Source organism: Cnephaeus nilssonii, assembly GCF_951640355.1.
Source record: "Cnephaeus nilssonii genome assembly, chromosome: 10".
In the NCBI taxonomy this organism is placed as follows: domain Eukaryota; kingdom Metazoa; phylum Chordata; class Mammalia; order Chiroptera; family Vespertilionidae; genus Cnephaeus; species Cnephaeus nilssonii.
Genome location: NC_137081.1, coordinates 61,903,233 through 61,921,087, shown reverse-complemented (window position 1 = coordinate 61,921,087; position 17,855 = coordinate 61,903,233). Strand labels below are relative to the sequence as shown.

General features: G+C 43.5%; 1 protein-coding gene across 2 annotated transcripts in view; it reads left to right on the top strand.

The window, feature by feature from the left end:
• Positions 1-16,298: 16,298 nt before the first annotated feature.
• The window catches only part of RIF1 (replication timing regulatory factor 1), a 64,669-nt gene continuing 63,112 nt past the window's right edge, over positions 16,299-17,855 (top strand). For both annotated transcript variants that reach the window (XM_079782223.1, XM_079782222.1), the window contains exons 1-3: positions 16,299-16,419; positions 16,818-16,931; positions 17,690-17,768. In XM_079782223.1, the coding sequence (XP_079638349.1) occupies positions 16,828-16,931; positions 17,690-17,768 (183 nt within the window). In that variant the 5' untranslated portion in view covers positions 16,299-16,419; positions 16,818-16,827. The remainder of the gene's footprint in view (positions 16,420-16,817; positions 16,932-17,689; positions 17,769-17,855) is intronic.

Genomic DNA, 17,855 nt, shown 5'->3' with positions numbered 1-17,855 from the left:
GAATCACTTGTTGATAGATATGTATTTGTTGTTCATAATTTTTATCTTTACTTTTTTCTTCTTTTTCCTCTTTTTAAAGAATACCTTTCAGCATTTCATATAATACTGGTTTGGTGGTGATGAACTCCTTTAGCTTTTTCTTATCTGTGAAGCTCTTTATCTGCCCTTCAATTCTGAATGATAACTTTGCTGGGTAGAGTAGTCTTGGTTGTAGGTTCTTGCTATTCATCACTTTGAATATTTCTTGCCATTCCCGTCTGGCCTGCATAGTTTCTGTTGAGAAATCAGCTGACAGTCGTATGGGTACTCCCTTGTAGGTAACTAACTGTTTTTCTCTTGCTGCTTATAAGATTCTCTCTTTGTCTTTTGCCCTTGGCATTTTAATTATGATGTGTCTTGGTGTGGTCCTCTTTGGATTCCTCTTGTTTGGGGTTCTGTGTGCTTCCTGAACTTGTAAGTCTATTTATTTCACCAGGTGGGGGAAGTTTTCTGTCATTATTTCTTCAAATAGGTTTTCAGTATCTTGCTCTCTCTCTTCTGGCACCCCAAAAATTCGGATATTGGTATGCTTAAAGCCATCCCAGAGGCTCCTTACGCTATCCTCACACTTTTGGATTCTTCCTTCTTTCCGCCTCTCTGGTTGGGTGTTTTTTTCTTCCTCATATTCCAGATCTTTGGTTTGACTCTTTGGGTGCGGTGGTCTACTCTGTATATTCTTTATTTCAGACAGTGTATGCATAATTTCTGACTGGTCCTTTTCCATTTTTTTGGTATTCTCATTTAGGTCCTTGAAGGTCTCTTCAAGTTTCTCAGCGGTTTTTAGAAGATTCTTGAGTAACCTTATAAATATGGTTCTGAACACTGTGTCGTCCATTAGTTTGCTTTCATCTATCTCTTCTACTTGTGACATACTTCGATGTCTCCACATTTTGGCTGCCTCCCTGTGTTGATGGAGTGGCTTTGTGTGGTTGGTGACCTATAGGGGCCAGTAGCTCAGCTTCCTCAATCACCCTAGGTGGTCTCTCTTGGTACTCCCCTTTGTGGGCTGAGTGGAAAGTCTTGGTGTAGTTAAAAGCCTTGATTGCTGTTGGTACACTGGGAGGAATTGACCTCTGGTCCAATTGGCTGTGAGGACCTGCTGTGTCTATAACGGAAGAATTGCTGTGCTGGAGACACAGTAGGGCTTTGGTGCTCACCGAGTCTGCCACTTGAATGTGTCCCTTATGAGAGTGGTTGAAATCTGGTGTCGTCCACACCGACAGAAAAGTCATTCTCACTCTCCGACCGATGGCCGAGAGTCCCGTAGGCGTCTGGGTCCCCCGCGTGTCCCCAGAAATTGGAGTTCAGAGTGGTTGGGATTGTTGGTATCACTGGCGGGAGTTGATCTCCAAGCCAGTTGGCTGTCTCCACTGGGAGAGCTTCTGTGCTCAGCTTGGATGTGGCGGAGTCTCAGGGTGGTGCAGACAAGCTTTGGTTTCCCGTCTGCTCCACCCTAAGAGGGGCGGTTTCTCCGTGCCCGAATTAATGGCTGCGCACCTCTGAGAGAAGGCAGCTTTTGAGCCTCTCCCGCTGCCTAACAGACCAGTTTCTCCCCAGCTGAGGCTGGATTTCAGTGCAGACCGGAGGTTTTGTTTTTCTCCTGAACGAGAAATCCAGTCACTGGGAGGGCTGTGCTCAGCTTGGATGGGGTGGAGTCTCAGGGTGGTGCAGACAAACTTGGTTTCCGTCCGCGCTGCCCTAAGAGGGCAGGTTTCTCCGTGCCCTAATCAATGGCTGCGCGCCTTTGAGAGAAGGCAGCTTTCGAGCCTCTCCCGCTGCCAAACAGACCAGTTTCTCCCCGACCGCAGCTGGATTTCAGTGCAGTCGGGAGGTTTTGTTTTTCTCCCAAACAAGAAAGCTAGCCACACAGCGTCTGCTGCCCTCCCTCTCCGCGCGCTGCGAGCAAGCCTGCCGAGTATTCAGCCGCCCGCCCTTTCCGCACTCACGGATCTCCGCCCCTCCACAGCTCCTGAGGCTCAGCGTCCCCCTCTCTGTTTTTCTCTAGTTGTCGGTTTTCCACTCTGCCAGCTTTCCGGTGGTTCTGGACAGTGTGCGCTCTGTTTTCCAGTTGTAGTTTCAAAATTGTTGTGGTAGGCAACAGTTAGGTGTTTACCTTATGCCGCCATCTTGGTTTCTCTCCTACCATTCTCAATCTGGCTTCTTCTTCTTTTTTTTTTTTTTTAAATATATTTTATTGATTTTTTACAGAGAGGAAGAGAGAGGGATAGAGAGTTAGAAACATCGATGAGAGAGAAACATCGATCAGCTGCCTCTTGCACACCCCCTACTGGGGATGTGCCCGCAACCAAGGTACATGCCCTTGACCGGAATCGAACCTGGGACCCTTGAGTCCGCAGGCCGACGCTCTATCCACTGAGGCAAACCGGTTTCGGCTGGCTTCTTCTTTATATCCTTATTTATACGACTTCTGTTCAGCTAGACTTCAGGCAATCTCATTAATGTAGTTCTGTAATTTAGTTATAATTTTGATGTGGTCATGGGGGAATGCAAGTACCACATTTGTCTATTCCACCATCTTTACTAGAGGCCTATATCCAAAAGTTTTAAGTTTGTTTTTGTTTTTTTTTGTTGTTTTTTTACAGAGAGGAAGGGAGAGGGATAGAGAGTTAGAAACATCGATGAGAGAGAAACATCGATCAGCTGCCTCCTGCACACTCCCCACTGGGGATGCGCCCGCAACCAAGGCACATGCCCCTGGCCGGAATCGAACCCGGGACCCCTGAGTCCGAAGGCCGACACTCTATCCACTGAGCCAAACCGGTTAGGGCAGTTTTAAGTTTTGATGAAGTCTAATTTATCATTTGTTTCTTGGTTTGTGTTTTTTATTTGGTTTGTGTTTATTTGAAAAACATTTGCCACCCTAGCCAGTTTGGCTCAGTGGATAGAGCATTGGGCCTGCAGACTGAAGGGTCCCAGGTTTGATTCCGGTCAAGGGCATACACCTCAGTTGCAGGCTCGATCGTTAGTCCCCGGGGTCCAGGGCACATGTGGGAGGGATCCAATTGATGTGTCCCTCTCACATCGATGTTTCTTTCTCTTCCCCTCTCTTCCACTCTCTCTAAAAATCAATGGAAAAAATATCCTTGGGTGAGGATTAACAAAAATAAAAAAACAAAAAACATTTGCCTATTCCAAAGTTACTAAGACTTTCTCCTGTTTTCTTCCAAAAGTGTTATAGATTTTTTTTTTTTTTACATTTCCGGCAGTTAATGTGAGTTTAATTTTCTATGTGGTATAAGGTAACTAAAAAAAAAAAAATTTTTTTTTTTTTGCATTTAGATATTCAATGTCCTAGCATTTGTTTATTTAAACTCTATCCTTTTTCCCACTGAATTGCACAGGCAGCTTTGAGAAATTCAATTGACCATACGTGGGTGGGTATATTTCTGGACTCTATTCTGTTCCATCGACCTACAGGTCTACCTTTACACCAATACAGCATTTTCTTGATTGCTGCAGCTTTATAACAACTTTTGAAATTAGAAAGTTTTGAAAATTTCTGCTTTTTTTTCCCCCCAAAATTGTTTTAGCTAGTCTCTTGTTTTCATTGTTATTGTTGTGCCTTTGATTTGGCCACTTTTCACTGTTTCTTTGTATGCCTTGTGCTCATTTGTTGAGATGTAGGGATTTGAAAAACCAGTCAGCTTGGCTAGAGATGCTGGGGCCTACTCAAACCTTTTTTTGCGATTTGTCTTCTCAGGGCTTGTGTATCTAATTTCCCAGATAAAGATGTTTACCCTGCCCTGGCCAATGTGGCTCAGTCACATCAATGTTTCTCTTTCTCTCTCACGCCTCTCTCTAAAATCAATTTAAAAAGCATATCCTCTGGTGAGAAAAAAATAAGGAACAAAGAACAGGAGGTTTGCCCCTGCCACATCTCAGGAGCCCATAATCTCCTTTTCCCTCTAGTGTCTGTCTGCAGTACTGCCGTCTCTCTGGTGCTATGACAAGCTGTGGTGCTGGCCATGGTTCTCAGCTGCTCCCAATCTGGCATCAAACGTACAACTTCCCTTCCCATTAGCACTCTGAGTCAGGCAAGACAGAAACCAACCCTCTGAGCAGCCCTCTTTCCCTCCCAAGGGAGAAGTTGGGAGTTGAAGGGTTTCTTCTGAGAGCTGGTATGGCACTGTGCTTGGGAGGGTAAGAGTTAGGATAGACAAATGGGAAAAACTTTCCTCTCTGCTTACACAGGTCTCTTCTTGACTTTGCACTCACCTGGGGTGCTACAATACGTTAACGGATTGCTGGAGTTCTCACAGAGACTACTTGGCACTTAGAGTGTTGTTACTTCAGGGTCTCCACGGGGGAACAAGGGCCTGGAACTTCTTATTCCACCATGATGTCACCCATTTTTGTTTATATTATTTAATTTTGGAAAATACTTGAAATTTGCAGAAAAGTTACAGACTACTATAATGAACTTTCACCTAAATTTACAAACAAAATATTAATATTTTTGCCACATTTGCTTTGTCTCTTGTCTTCCATATAAACTTTTCTGAACCATTTGAAGTTGCAGACATCACATGTTTTACTCTCAATATTTTATTTTTATTTGAAAAATATATTTATTGATTTCAGAGAGGAAGGGAGAGGGAGAGAGAGATAGAAACATCAATGATGAGAGTGAAGCATTGATTGGCTGCCTCCTGCATGCCCCACACTGGGGATAGAGCCCCAAACCTGGGCATATGCTCTGACCAGGAATCAAATCATGATCTCCTGGTTCATAGATCAACCACTGAGCCAAGACAGCTGGGCTTACTCTCAATATTTTATGTGTATCCATTTTTTGAGAATAGAGTCATATGTGTCATATGATGACAAGACCAAAACTCAATATCTGGCATGTTGAGTTCATTCTTTACTGTAGAAAAGGAATTTTTCATAAGACTTTTGGGATTGGTAGATTTTCAGAGGCATACATGGATTAATATCATCAGTCAAAGTGTGGTTAGTCAGGTGAGGCTGCTGTTGATTGTTTGGCACTCCAAGGCATGTTTGTTGGAGTAAATTCATACCTGGTTGGCAGACTTTCAAAAGTGATGAGCTGATGCTGATTAGTTGGCTTTTAAAATTGTGTTCACTGAGATGAACTGATCAATTGAACAGGTTTAAGACCAGTTCTAATTGTTACCAGTTATCATGGCTTCTGAACAAGCAGGTGTTTTTTCTACATTCAAGGGGACTCTTTTATTCTCAATCCTCTCTTTTAGTCCTCATCCAGCCAAAGCTGAAACAGAGACTACAAATCCAGATCTTCACCACTGTTGTTGATTATTCTTGAATATAAGGTTTCTTCATGGAGATTTTATTTTCAATTTGCACACTGATTATTGTGATTTTTATCTTGATTTTTGTCTCTGAATCATTTGGTGAGCCACTGTTAATGCAAATGCCTGTGTGGAAAAATCTATTTTGGGCAACAGACATTGAACAACAGTGAGACAAACAAGTAAAACTGGAAGTACTTATAATATTAAAAGGGAAAGGAAGACACTCTCCAACCATGAACCAAGATTTCACAAGTCTGATTAATAAAACAAGGCCTATCAACTCCCTGACTCTTAGTCAGTTTGTGTTTTCTTTTAGCTTAGATATAGACAGTTTTATCTCAGCTAATGTGTTGTTGCCTGCACAGCAGAAGTTTGAGTAATGGCACAGACACTTTGCTGGCTGGCCAAAAAAAACCTTAAGATATTCTATTCTTAGAACCCTGTAGGGCTCAACCAAAGTGAAGAAACACTTTTTTTTTTTTTTTATCACCTTAAGTTGTGCTTCTGGATAGTGGAAAACTATCCTGGGGAATCTTTTCCCAGAAAGGGTTTTATCCTTCAGAATTTTTTTTTCAAGATCTGTATTTCATTGAGAGTACAGGAATTATACCCATAGAATGTCCTATAGGTCAATTAACCCTGGTTCTGGGCCAGCATTGAAGAGATTGATTTTCACATAGGAAAAATGATCTAGGAGGTGCCCAAGGGAGATGATTAATCCAACACACAAGATGGCCACCCCCATGTGGTCAAAGATGGCCGCCCTCAGGTGGACACAAGATGGCCACCACAAGATGGCTGGCAGGGGAGGGCAGTTGTGGGCGATCAGGCCAGTAGGGGAGGGCAGTTAGGGGCGACCAGGCCTGCAGGGGAGGGCAGTTGGGGGAACCAGGCCTGCAGGAGAGGGCAGTTGGGGGCAACCAGGCCTGCAGGGGAGGACAGTTAGGGGTAACCAGGCCAGCAGGGGAGGGCAGTTAGGAATGACTAGGCCGTCAGGGCAGGGCAGTTAGGGGCAATTGGGCTGGCAGGGCAGGGCAGTTAGGGCAACCAGGTTGGCAAGCGAGGGAAGTTAGGGGCAACTGGGCAGGCAGGGGAGGGCAGTTAGGGGTGACCAGGCCTGCAGGGGAGGACAGTTAGGGGTGATCAGGCCTGCAGGGGAGGGCAGTTAGGGGTGATCAGGCCTGCAGGGGAGGACAGTTAGGGGTGATCAGGCCTGCAGGGGAGGGCAGTTAGGGACAATCAGGCTGGCAGGTGAGCAGTTAGGTGTCAATCAGGCTGGCAGGGGAATGGTTAGGGGTTTATCAGGCTGGCAGGCAGAAGCAGTTAGGGGCCAGGCAAGGAGGCAAGCATTTGGGAACCAGCAATCCTGGATTGTGAGAGGGATGTCCGACTGCCCGTTTAGGCCCAATCGGCCTAAACGGGCAGTTGGACTTCACTCGAGGGGTCCCAGATTGAAGAGGGTGCAGGCTGGGCTGAGGGACACTCCACCCCCCCCCCCCCACCATGCACGAATTTCATGCACCGGGCCCCTAGTAGTTTCTATAAACAGTTTAGTGAGGCACTCATCAGTTATTGTTGGGAACCTCCCAAAATCTAAGTTTCCGAGGCTAGCCAAGTGCTAACCTTACAAACTGTCCTTTCCAAGGATAGCAGTTCAAACCTGCTATGCTGATTGTGTTCTGCATAATGTTGTATCACGGAGAAAGAATATTCCTCTGATAATGATAGCAAAATATCAGTTACAGCCCTGGCCAGGTAGCTCAGTTGGTTAGAGCATCATCCCAATACACAAAGGTAGAAGATTTGATTTCCAGTCAGGCATATACAAGAAGCAATCAATGCATGCATAAATAAGTAGAATAACAAATCAATGTCTCTCTCTCTCAAATCAATTCTAAACATTTAGAGACTGAATATATGTATGTATACACACACACACACATATATATGTTACAGTTGATACATTGAGTTGTTAGAAAACTTGAGTGGTTCTATTAAAACAAGTTAAATAAAGTTTATTTCTTCTCAAGTCTGACACAATTATTGTATATATTCAAATTTGTCTTGTCTTTTTTTTCCCAACAATCTGACACTGTCACTTTTACTGTAACACAAACTTTTTTCCTGTTTTTTTTTTTTTAAATGTGTTTTTATTGATTTCAGAGAGGAATGGAGAGAGTGAGAGAGATAGAAACATCAATGATGAGAGAGAATCATTGATCAGCTGCCTCCTGCACGCCCCCTACTGGGGATTGAGCCCACAACTGGGCATGTACCCTTGACCAAAATCCAACCCGGTACTCTTCAGTCCATCGGCTGATGCTCTATCCATTGAGCCAAACCAGCTAGGGCCTTATTTATTTATTTATTTATTTTTAAAATATATTTTATTGATTTTTTTTCAGAGAAGAAGGGGGAGGGACAGAGAGTTAGAAACATCGATAAGAGAGAAACATCAATCAGCTGTCTCCTGCACACCCCCTACTAGGGATGTGCCCGCAACCAAGGTACATGCCCTTGACCGGAACCGAACCCGGGACCCTTCAGTCCGCAGGCCAATGCTCCAACCACTGAGGCAAACTGGTTAGGGCAGCCTTATTTATTTTTTAAAGCTACTTAGCAATGTTAAGCCACATATTAGGTATTTTCTATACTGGCAAATTCACATTAAAATTAAGTTTTTTTTTTTTATTAAATCCCCTAAGTCAGATTTCAGCCCATTTATAAAAAGGGAAGATAAGGCTGCTTTTACTTAAGATAATGAATGTAACCCAGACTAGTGTTGGAAAGTTTCCAAAAGTCTATTTAGTAATTTTATCTATGTTAACAATTTTGAATATTTTTCTACCTTTTAGAAGAAAGGTTTATATAGTTGCTTTATGTAGTGTATTTTCTTTTTTTATTTAAAAAATTTTCACAACTGAATTATTAAAATCTCTTTCATGCCTTGCTGACCTGAAACATTTTCCCCTTCGGTGGGGTTTATAATTTAATTAAATTAGTTGGTATAGCTCTGTGGTCCAGGACAATTAGTATCTCTAAGAGTCCTGGATTCTATAGCAAAATTTTGTCTCTCTAAGGATTAGCAAATTCTTTAATTATAGAATACAGGCCATATTCTATAATTGGTCTTCTTTATTTTGAAACAGTTTATCTGCTTTCCTTTGCTTCTCATGACATTGCCATTTGAAGAACATATGCCAGTGTTTTTGTTTTTGTTTTTTACTTTTTTATAAAGCATCCTTCAATATGGATTTTTCTGATTCTTTCCCCATAGATAGATTCAGGTTCTGAACTTTGGCCAGCACACCAAAGAAGTGATATTGTTTCCCCAGGGAATCACATCCCAGAATCTCGGTGATATCAGTTTGTAACAGTTTGGGAGATTTTCATAGATGTTTCCACTGTAAAGTTACCATTTATCTCTTCTTGTTTGATAAGTATCTTATGGGGAGATATATATTTTGAGACTGTGCTCCCCATCAGACTTTTGTTCAGTGGTTTTTCCACCTACTGATTTAGCATCTATTGAGTTCTTGAGTCAATTATTACTATCATGGTTGTAAAATGGTGATTTCCTAACTCTATCTTTCCTTTTACTCATTTGTATTTTTAGTACCAATATAGGTTCATGGATTTTCTTTTACTCAATGATTTCTAATCCAATCTTCCAGATTCAGTCATCGAAAGCCCTCCAAACTGGCTCCTGAGTCCTTTTAATATGTTCCCATCATTTTAAAGCACTTGTTTACTTCCTGGCACAAAAAGATATTATAGGCTTTTCTTATACTTTCTTAGCCCCAGCCCTGGAATTAGTAATTTCTCTAAGCAAGTCTGGTTCCTTTTAGTAAAACTTTCTCCCCTCATTCAATATATTTTGCATATCACTATATATTATTACATAGATAGCTGCATAGTATTATTCAGTATAGATGTACCACAATCTATTTAACATGTCCTCATTAATTGTTTCTAATCTTTTTTTTTTTTTTACAAACAATTCTACAATGAACAAAAGTCTTGTCAAAATAATATAAATGGAGCTACTTTCAAATGGAGCTGCCAAAGGTGCAGGGGCGGGCTAGAAGGGGTCAATGGGGAAGAAAGGGGGACATAGGTAATACTTTCAACAATAAAGATTAAAAAATAAAGAATAAAATAAAATGGAGCTGCCAGAGGAATTGCCCTGCAGGTCCTTTGTCTCAAATGTTAAAACAGGGCAAAATAAACTTGGTACTGGGTCTACAGCAACAATGCGATCCAAAGAACTGTTTGCAAAGATATCAAGCTGTTATTATGACAACTGGGCAGATGACTACCAGACTGAAAATTAAAAATATCTTTTAGAATTAGTGTCACTATATTATGTCATCTGCCCCAATAGAAATGCCTTTCTTCTAATGATGTAATTGTTCCCCTTCCCTTTCTCCTAAATACATTTTGCCTCTGTCTCCTAAGGGAACATTATGAGGGCTTCTGCCTGAATTAATGATTCCTGAATAAATGCTTGTTTGCCTCTCCGAAAGGCTTTTGTTTTTTATTTATTTTTTTCTCTTAAAATATATTTTTATTTATTTCAAAGCATAAGGAAGAGGGAGAGTGAGATAGAAACATCAATGATGAGAGAGAATCATTGAAGAGCTGCCTCCTGCACGCCCCCTACTGGGGATTGAGCCGAAACCTAGGCGCATGCCCTTGACCCAAATAGAACCCAGGAGCCTTCAGTCCTCAGGCCAGTGCTTTATCCACCGAGCCAAACCAGCTAGGGCACTTTGGTATTTTTTTTTTAAACATACTTTATTGATTTTTTACAGAGAGGAAGAGAGAGAGATAGAAAGTTAGAAACATCGATGAGAAAGAAACATCAGCTGCCTCCTGCACACCACCTACTGGGGATGTGCCCGCAACCAAGGTACATGCCCTTGACTGGAATCGAACCTGGGACTCTTCAGTCCGCAGTCTGACACTCTATCCACTGAGCCAAACCGGTTAGGGCACACTTTTGTATTTTTAAGTTAACATTCTCCATACTTTACTTTGCATGTGAATAAGTATATTTGTAAAATAATCATCTAGAAGGGAAATTTTTGCATCAAAAACTTTGAGAATTTTTAATTTTTTAAAAATATTTTTATTGGTTTTTTACAAAGAGGAAGGGAGAGGGATAGAGAGTTAGAAATGTCGATGAGAGAGAAACATCAATCAGCTGCCTCCTGCACACCCCCCACTGGGGATGTGCCTGCAACCAAGGTACATGCCCCTGACCGGAATCGAACCCAGGACCCCTCAGTCCACAGTCCGACGCTCTATCCACTGAGCCAAACCGGTTAGGGCGAGAATTTTTAATTTTAATAAATATTGCAAATTGTCCTTCCCAGAGGCTGTATTTATATTTCCATCAGTATCATATGAAAGCAGACAATCAAGCTTACAAATTTATTTTTTTAAATACATTTTTATTTATTTCAGAGAGGGAGAGATAGAAACATCAACGATGAGAGAGATTCATTGATTGGCTGCCTCCTGCACGCCCCCTACTGGGGATCGAGCCTGAAACCTGGGCATGTGACCTTCAACAGAATCCAACCCAGAACCCTTCAGTCCGCAGGCCAACACTATATCCACTGAGCCAAACCAGCTAGGGCCCAAGTTTACAAATTTAGGTCAAAATTCTGTTTTATTAACAGCACATTTAGAAGATTTAACATTTTCAATTGCATTAGTTTACTAGTTTAGGCAGTTAAAATTTTTTTTTTCTTAACCTATTGATCAAGAAAAATAGGGCATTTAATCCTGCCCATGAGTAGGCATCGTGATGAATTCAAACTGGACTAATTTTCTAAATTTGTGATTACATTCTTTTTCCACAAAGGCCTTAAGCATAATAATGAGTCACTTTCCCTTTTGGCTCCTCAAGGCTGTCAGTTTAAATTATGTTTCTAGGTGCGCTCCCTCCTGGGAGCACACCCCTGCCTTTCCCTTTTCCCTTCCTCCCCCAACTTCTCCCCCAACTCCCTGCCCCAGGCACTTAAAAGAAAAAAATAAAAGAAAAATAAATTGTGTTTCTAGTTCCCGAGCTTCTAAAATATTTTGTTTTCTCTCCATGTTTTGAGATGTAAACAAAGGATTTCTGCTACACATAGATGGGTTCTTTAAAAAATGGATATTTGTATTCCAATTACAAATAAAAGTAATAGTTAAGAGCTATCCTTCAATGTTAAAGAAAATTTGTACCTTGAGCACAGTAGGAATCTCAAACTTCGGAACTGAATCGACTCACTCGGTGCATACTAAAATTTCAGACTGCTGGGCTTGCCCTGGAACTTCTGGTTCAGTACATCTGACAGGTATGGCCCAGATACTTGCATATAAAGGTCCCTTGTGAATCAATGTGATGCAATGATACAGGAACCAAACTTTCAGAAATACTATATTGATTGCCCTTGTGTGGTTCAGTTGGTTGGGCATCGTCCTGGTTCAATTCCTAGCTTGTGGTATCAATCCCTGGTAGGGGTGTGCAAGGAGTCTTGAGAGTGTTCCTCTCACATTGATGTTTCTCTTTTTCCCTCTCCCTTCCTCTCTCTCTCTAAAAAAAGAGAGAAATATAATATTAAATTATTGCTGATTGGCTATATTTTTATGCAGACATTTAAAAATTGTTTAAAAAAATTTTAGAAAATATTTTTTAATCCTCACCCAAGGAGTGAGGATATTTTTTCCATTGATTTTTAGAGAGAGAGTAGAAGGGAGGGGGAGAAGGAGAAAGAGAGAGAGAGAGAGAGAGAGAGAGAGAGAGAGAGAGAGAGAGAGACATGGATGTGAGAGAGACGCATCGATTGGTTGCCTCCTGCACATGCTCCAACCAGGGGCAGGGATAGAGCCTGCAACCAAAGCATGTGCCCTGACCAGAATCGAACCCAAGAACCTTCAGTCCATGGGCCAACGCTCTAACCACTCAGCAAAACAGGCCAGTGCTAATTGCCATTTATTGAATTTTGATGTTGGTGTATTTCTTCTCATTTTACTGATGAAGACATGGTGAAGCTAAGTATTTTTCTGAAAGATCTCAAGTTTCACAGTGGCAGTCAGTATTTGACTTCTCATCTATCTGACTTCAAAGCTGGGTTCATTACATTAACATTAGTAATTTGGGTTACAGATGGATACTTTATTTTATTGAATGAATAACTATAGGAGTCCTTTAAGTAGTGCACTTCCATTGGACTCTTTCTATACATATATACTTTTTATTGATTTCAGAGAGGAAGAGGGAGAGATAGAAATATCAATGACGAGAAAGAATCATTGATAGACTGCCTCCTGTATGCCCCACACTGGGGGTTTGAGCCCACAACCTGAGCATATGCCCTGACCAGGAATCAAACTGTGATCTTCTGGTTCATAGGTCGATGCTCTACCACTGAGCTACACCAGCTGGGCTCCATTAGACTCTTTATATTGAATTTTCTTGGAATGTTCAAGAGTAGATCTACCATGAAAACTATACCACCATACTGCTTTATGAAGAGTAGAGCTCATTAAATGTTGATACATAAATGTAGCTTAAATAGATTAGTTTTGGAGTTACACATGACTACATTAAAGTTCTTTACTCTTTAAGCTTCACATGCTTATTTGTAAATCTGGGAAAAGTGCTTTTTCACCTTAAACCACTGTAAGGAGTAAAGGAGATAATGTATATAAAGCATCTAGCACTCAATAAAAAGTAGTTTTATAAAGAACAATGTTACAATCCTGAAATGCTACATTTAGGGTATAAATTGGGATTCTAGGTAGATACTGGGTGGACAGAGAATTATTAGATAGAAAGATTCATTGGGACCACTCAGGGCAAGTAGGAGAAAGTCGTCATTTAGAGACTTGATATTTGCTGTGTGATATTTGATATGTGGTTAAAGACAAGAATAGGGAAGTTAGAAAGGAGTATTGGATTGCAAGTGTAAGTCTTTTACTTCTGAAGATGTTCTGAGGAGAAAAAGAAAATATTTGAAAGGCAAAGAAGATAGAAATTGTGTATTAGTTGAACAACTACATGAAAAGATAGATGAATTAATACATGAACAAATTAATTCAAAATATATTTGAGGCCAGATACTATCAATTTATTTATTTATTTTTATTTTTTAAATACATTTTTATTGATTTCAGAGAGGAAGGGGGATGGAGAGAGATAGAAAAGAAACATCAATGATGAGAGAGAATCATTGATCTGCTGCCTCCTACACACCACCCACTGGGGATCGAGCTTGCAACCCCAGCATGTGCCTTGACCCAAAATCGAACCATGACCTCCAGGTTCATAGGTAGACCCTCAACCACTGAGCCATGCGAGCTGAGCCAGATACTATCAATTTCTTGTTCAGTCAAGCAGGTCCATAGTGGCAGTTCCAGAATTTCTCTAAACGTGAAGTTTGGGAGTAGCAATCTGGTTAAAAGCGTGCATGAAGGGTCTGGTGGGGAAGGGGATTTGTCTTGACTGCAATTTCTTAGCACTTTAGATCAGATTCAGAAAATACCAAAGAACAGGGAGGGGCACTGATTGAGATTGTGGTTGGTACTAATTCCCTTCAGGCTCATCTTCAACTCAGCCACAGTAGAGGTGTGTAGCCAAACAATAGCAAATTAATGAGATACTCCTTTTAACAGATGTACAAAGAGCTACCTCAGATAGAGGTGGAAGAATTTATTTTCCATGGGGGGACAGTAGAGGGAAAGATTTTATAAAAAGATGTTGATTTTAGTTGACTCATTTCTCACACTTGAAAAACTGAATTCATGTTCTAAACAAAAAAAGGGAGCAACAGCCCTTACCAGTTTGGCTCAGTTGTTAGAACAGTGGTCCATGGACTGAAGGGTCTCAGGTTCAATTGGGTCAAGGGCATGTTTGGGAGGCAACCAGCCAGTGGATGTGTCTCTCATACACTGATATTTTTCTCGGTCTTTTTTCCATCTTTCCACTCTCTCTGAAAATCAATGGGAAAGGTATCCTCAGGTGAGGATTAACAAAAAAAAAAAAAAAAAAAGAAACAAGGGAACAATATGGACTTTCAAAGAAATAGAGAAGTCAGAGACCCTGACAGACGGTTCAGCACCTGGCTTTCATGGAGGTGAGGCAGGAAATAAGGGTGGTTATGTGCAGGCTCCCTCATTGCACACGTACAGTTTCCATGCTGCAGCAGCACCCAGGGAACGTCCATAGCTTGGCTCACAAGTACTTGTCTGCCTCCTTCCCTCTCTTCCTTCTTTTCTTTTTTTCATTTAAGAAACATTTATGTATTCAATGCTTGGCTTGGCAGACACTTTGCTGGGTGCAGATAACAGAGAAGAGCAAAAACAGCCCAGAACTAAACAAGGCATGCGGCCTGCCCGCTGGCTGCGAGTCTGACATGCTTGCGTGGTGTAGCTGACAGTTGTACTGTGTGTGTGTAAGTGGAGGCTCAAGCCTGATGCCTGGAACTATGAGGCCAGAGTGCAAGGACCTGTTGCTGCTGGGCCTTAAGGTGCCTGATTTAAAGTGAATACAGCCCTGGCTGGGTAGCTTAGTTGGTTAGAGCATGGGTCCCGTATGCCAAAGTTATGGGTTTGATCCCTAGCAGGGCACATACAAGAATCAACCAATGAATGCATAAATGGAACAACAAATCTATGTTTTCTCTCTCACTCTCTAAAATCAAATCAATAAAAGAAAAGTTAAAGTGAATATTAATCCTGTGTGCTGTGGAGAGTGTTCAGACAGAGAGGCCTATGAAGAGGGAGCAACAGCCCTAGCTGGTTTGGCTCAGTGGATAGAGCGTTGGCCTGCAGACTGAAGGGTCCCAGGTTTGATTCCAGCCAAGGGCACATGCCCGGGTTGCAGACTGGATCCCAGTCGGTGGTGGTGGGGGGGGGGGGGGGGGGGGGAGGGGGGGCGGGTGTGCAGGAGGCAGCTGATGGATGATTCTCTCATCATTGATGTTTCTATCTTTCCCTTTGCTTTCCTCTATACATATGAGGGGAGCAATATATTAATAGTTAAGAAGTGATTTTCATTAAGGATTTACAGCCAAGACCCCACCCTTGAACACGTGGGGACTGAAAGAATGCAGATCCTTGGGAGGTATCTAAATCTACTGAATCACAATATCTAAGGGAAGGGCGGGACCCAGAAATCAGTTTAATCAGGAATATCTTCAGGCCATTGTGATGTACAGTTAAAACTTGAGGACCTTGGGCCTCACACCTTTTCTTTTCTTTTTAAACATATTTTTATTGATGTCAGAGAGGAAGGGAGACGGGAGAGAGAGATAGAAACATCAATGATGAGAGGGAATCATTGATCAGCTGCCTCCTGCATGCCCCCTACTGGGGATGGAGCCCACAACCCGGGCTTGTGACCTTCACCTTGATGTGAATCCAACTCAGGACCCTTGGGTTTGCAGGCTAATGCTCTATCCACTGAGCAAAACCAGCTAGGGCAACCTTTTCTTACTTCACCTTTACCTGAAGTAGGTACCATGATCACCCCTGTTTTACGGAGGAGGAAATTGAGACACAGGGTTATGAACGTGCTAAAGTCACACTGAACTAGGGTTGGCATCTAGGCAAACCTAGCCCCCAGCTGTCCGTCTTAAAACATTGCAGCGTAGTCTTGCTAAATGATTCCATACTAATACTTGAACAAGCAATGCACTCGGGAGTTCGGAAACCATCAGGAGGCTCGTTCTATTTAGTCTGGTGAACTGGGAGATTCATTAACATTTTAAGTCCCACCCTGGTGCAATTTAGGCCAGAACACCTCCAGCCCCCGGGTGTGACCGGCCCCGTAGGGCAGGGCAGCAGGCGGGGCAGGGCGGCGCTCGATGACCTCGGCGCGCCGCCGCCTGTCGGACCCGCTCGAGGCTCGCCTGCCCGGCCTGCCTCCTCCCGCGCGCTCCCAGGCCCGCCCCCGCCGCCATCTTGGCCGAGGAAGGAGCGGGCTGCACGCGTGAGTAAACAGCCCACGCCGGGGAAGGGGAGGCTTGGCCGCGTCCGTGTGGTGCGGGCAGCGGCGGAGAGGACGCACTTCTGACCTTCGTACGTGGGGGTACGTGTCGGGGTCGCCTGGCCAAGCCGCAGGCAACCCTCCGTCGGGCGCCCCCTCCGCCCCCTCGCGGTGAGACGCCTCTCCTCCCGGCTTCTCCCGCCCCACGCCGGTCTCCTCCCCCTGTTGAAAGCTGCCCGGGAAAGTGGTGGCGGGAGAGGGCCGGCGCCCCGCGGGCCTGGATGCGAGTTGCGAGGCGCCGCAGGAGGAGGAGGAGGTTCGGGTCGAGGGTTCGTGCGCCCGGGGCCGGGGGCGCGGACGTGGTCGGCGGGCCTGGGCGGCCCTGGGCGGGCGGGCGGGCGGGCGGGCGCGCGGGGCTGGGGCCTGGGATCAGGCCGGGTCGGCGCGGGGTCGTTTCCGTCGGTCACTGGCTTGTTCTCCTCTTCCGGCCGGTGCCTCAGGGTGGCCGACATGACGGCCCCGGGCCAGAGCCCCCTGGCGCCGCTCCTGGAGACCTTGGAAGACCCTGCCGCCTCCTGCGGGGAGCAGACCGACGCTTACCTTTCTCTGACAAGGTGAGGCCCGCTGCGGGAGGGATGGGGCGTGCCGGCGGTTCTTGGGGGGAGCGTAGCTGGGGTGGGGGTACGCTAGACGAGTGTGTGTGTGTGTGTGTTGTAGAGGTCAGCTGCGGGGAGGACGCCGGCCGGGGTCGCGGCCTGGGGCGGGGGGCGGGGGTGGGTGCGGGATGAGCTGCCGCCGCCGCATCGCCCCAGGTGCACGCTCAGGTGTGTGTTGGGAATGAGGAAGTCCGCTCCTGCGCCTTGCGGTCGGAGAGTTCTTAAAAGTTTGGTTGGAAGTGGGCATGCTGGCTGGAGGAGTGGTGTTTGTTAATGTAAGTCGCGTAGGTACTGGGACAGTGTGGCAACCCAGAATTTTTTTTTTTAATCGAGTTTTATTTTAATTGCAAATGCTTTGTAACATTCCCCGCCCTCCCACCCCCTCCCGCAAACTATTGAGTTTTCTGCAGTTGGACATTGCGAGGAGAGGATAGCAACTGGTATAAAATGATAAAGATTGTCAATTTGCGACTAGGGATAGGTTTCTCTGTTCCCTCTTCCCAAAGAGAAACTGTTGGAACTTGTACAGTGGATGCAAAAGTAATTCTGAAGGTTATTTATTTATTTATTTATTTGCTTCAGATGTATATTGCATTCTATACTTGAGTACCTTAGCACTAGATCAAGTTAATTTGCCAGGATTCTAACGTAAACTTTAGGGAGTGATTATACTTTCGTGTCTGTTTGCATCAACTTTTTTTATTTTTGCTTTTAAGTCGTATTACTGGAGAAGATGGAAAAGAAGTCATTGTAGAAATTGAGAAAAAACTTCCTCGGTTATGTGAAGTTTTAAAGGTATGTGTCTGTTTATTAGTAATTTTTTATTTGTGGGGAAAAGTTTTACCAGTTTACTCATAAAAACTTTGAATTTAAATAAAATTA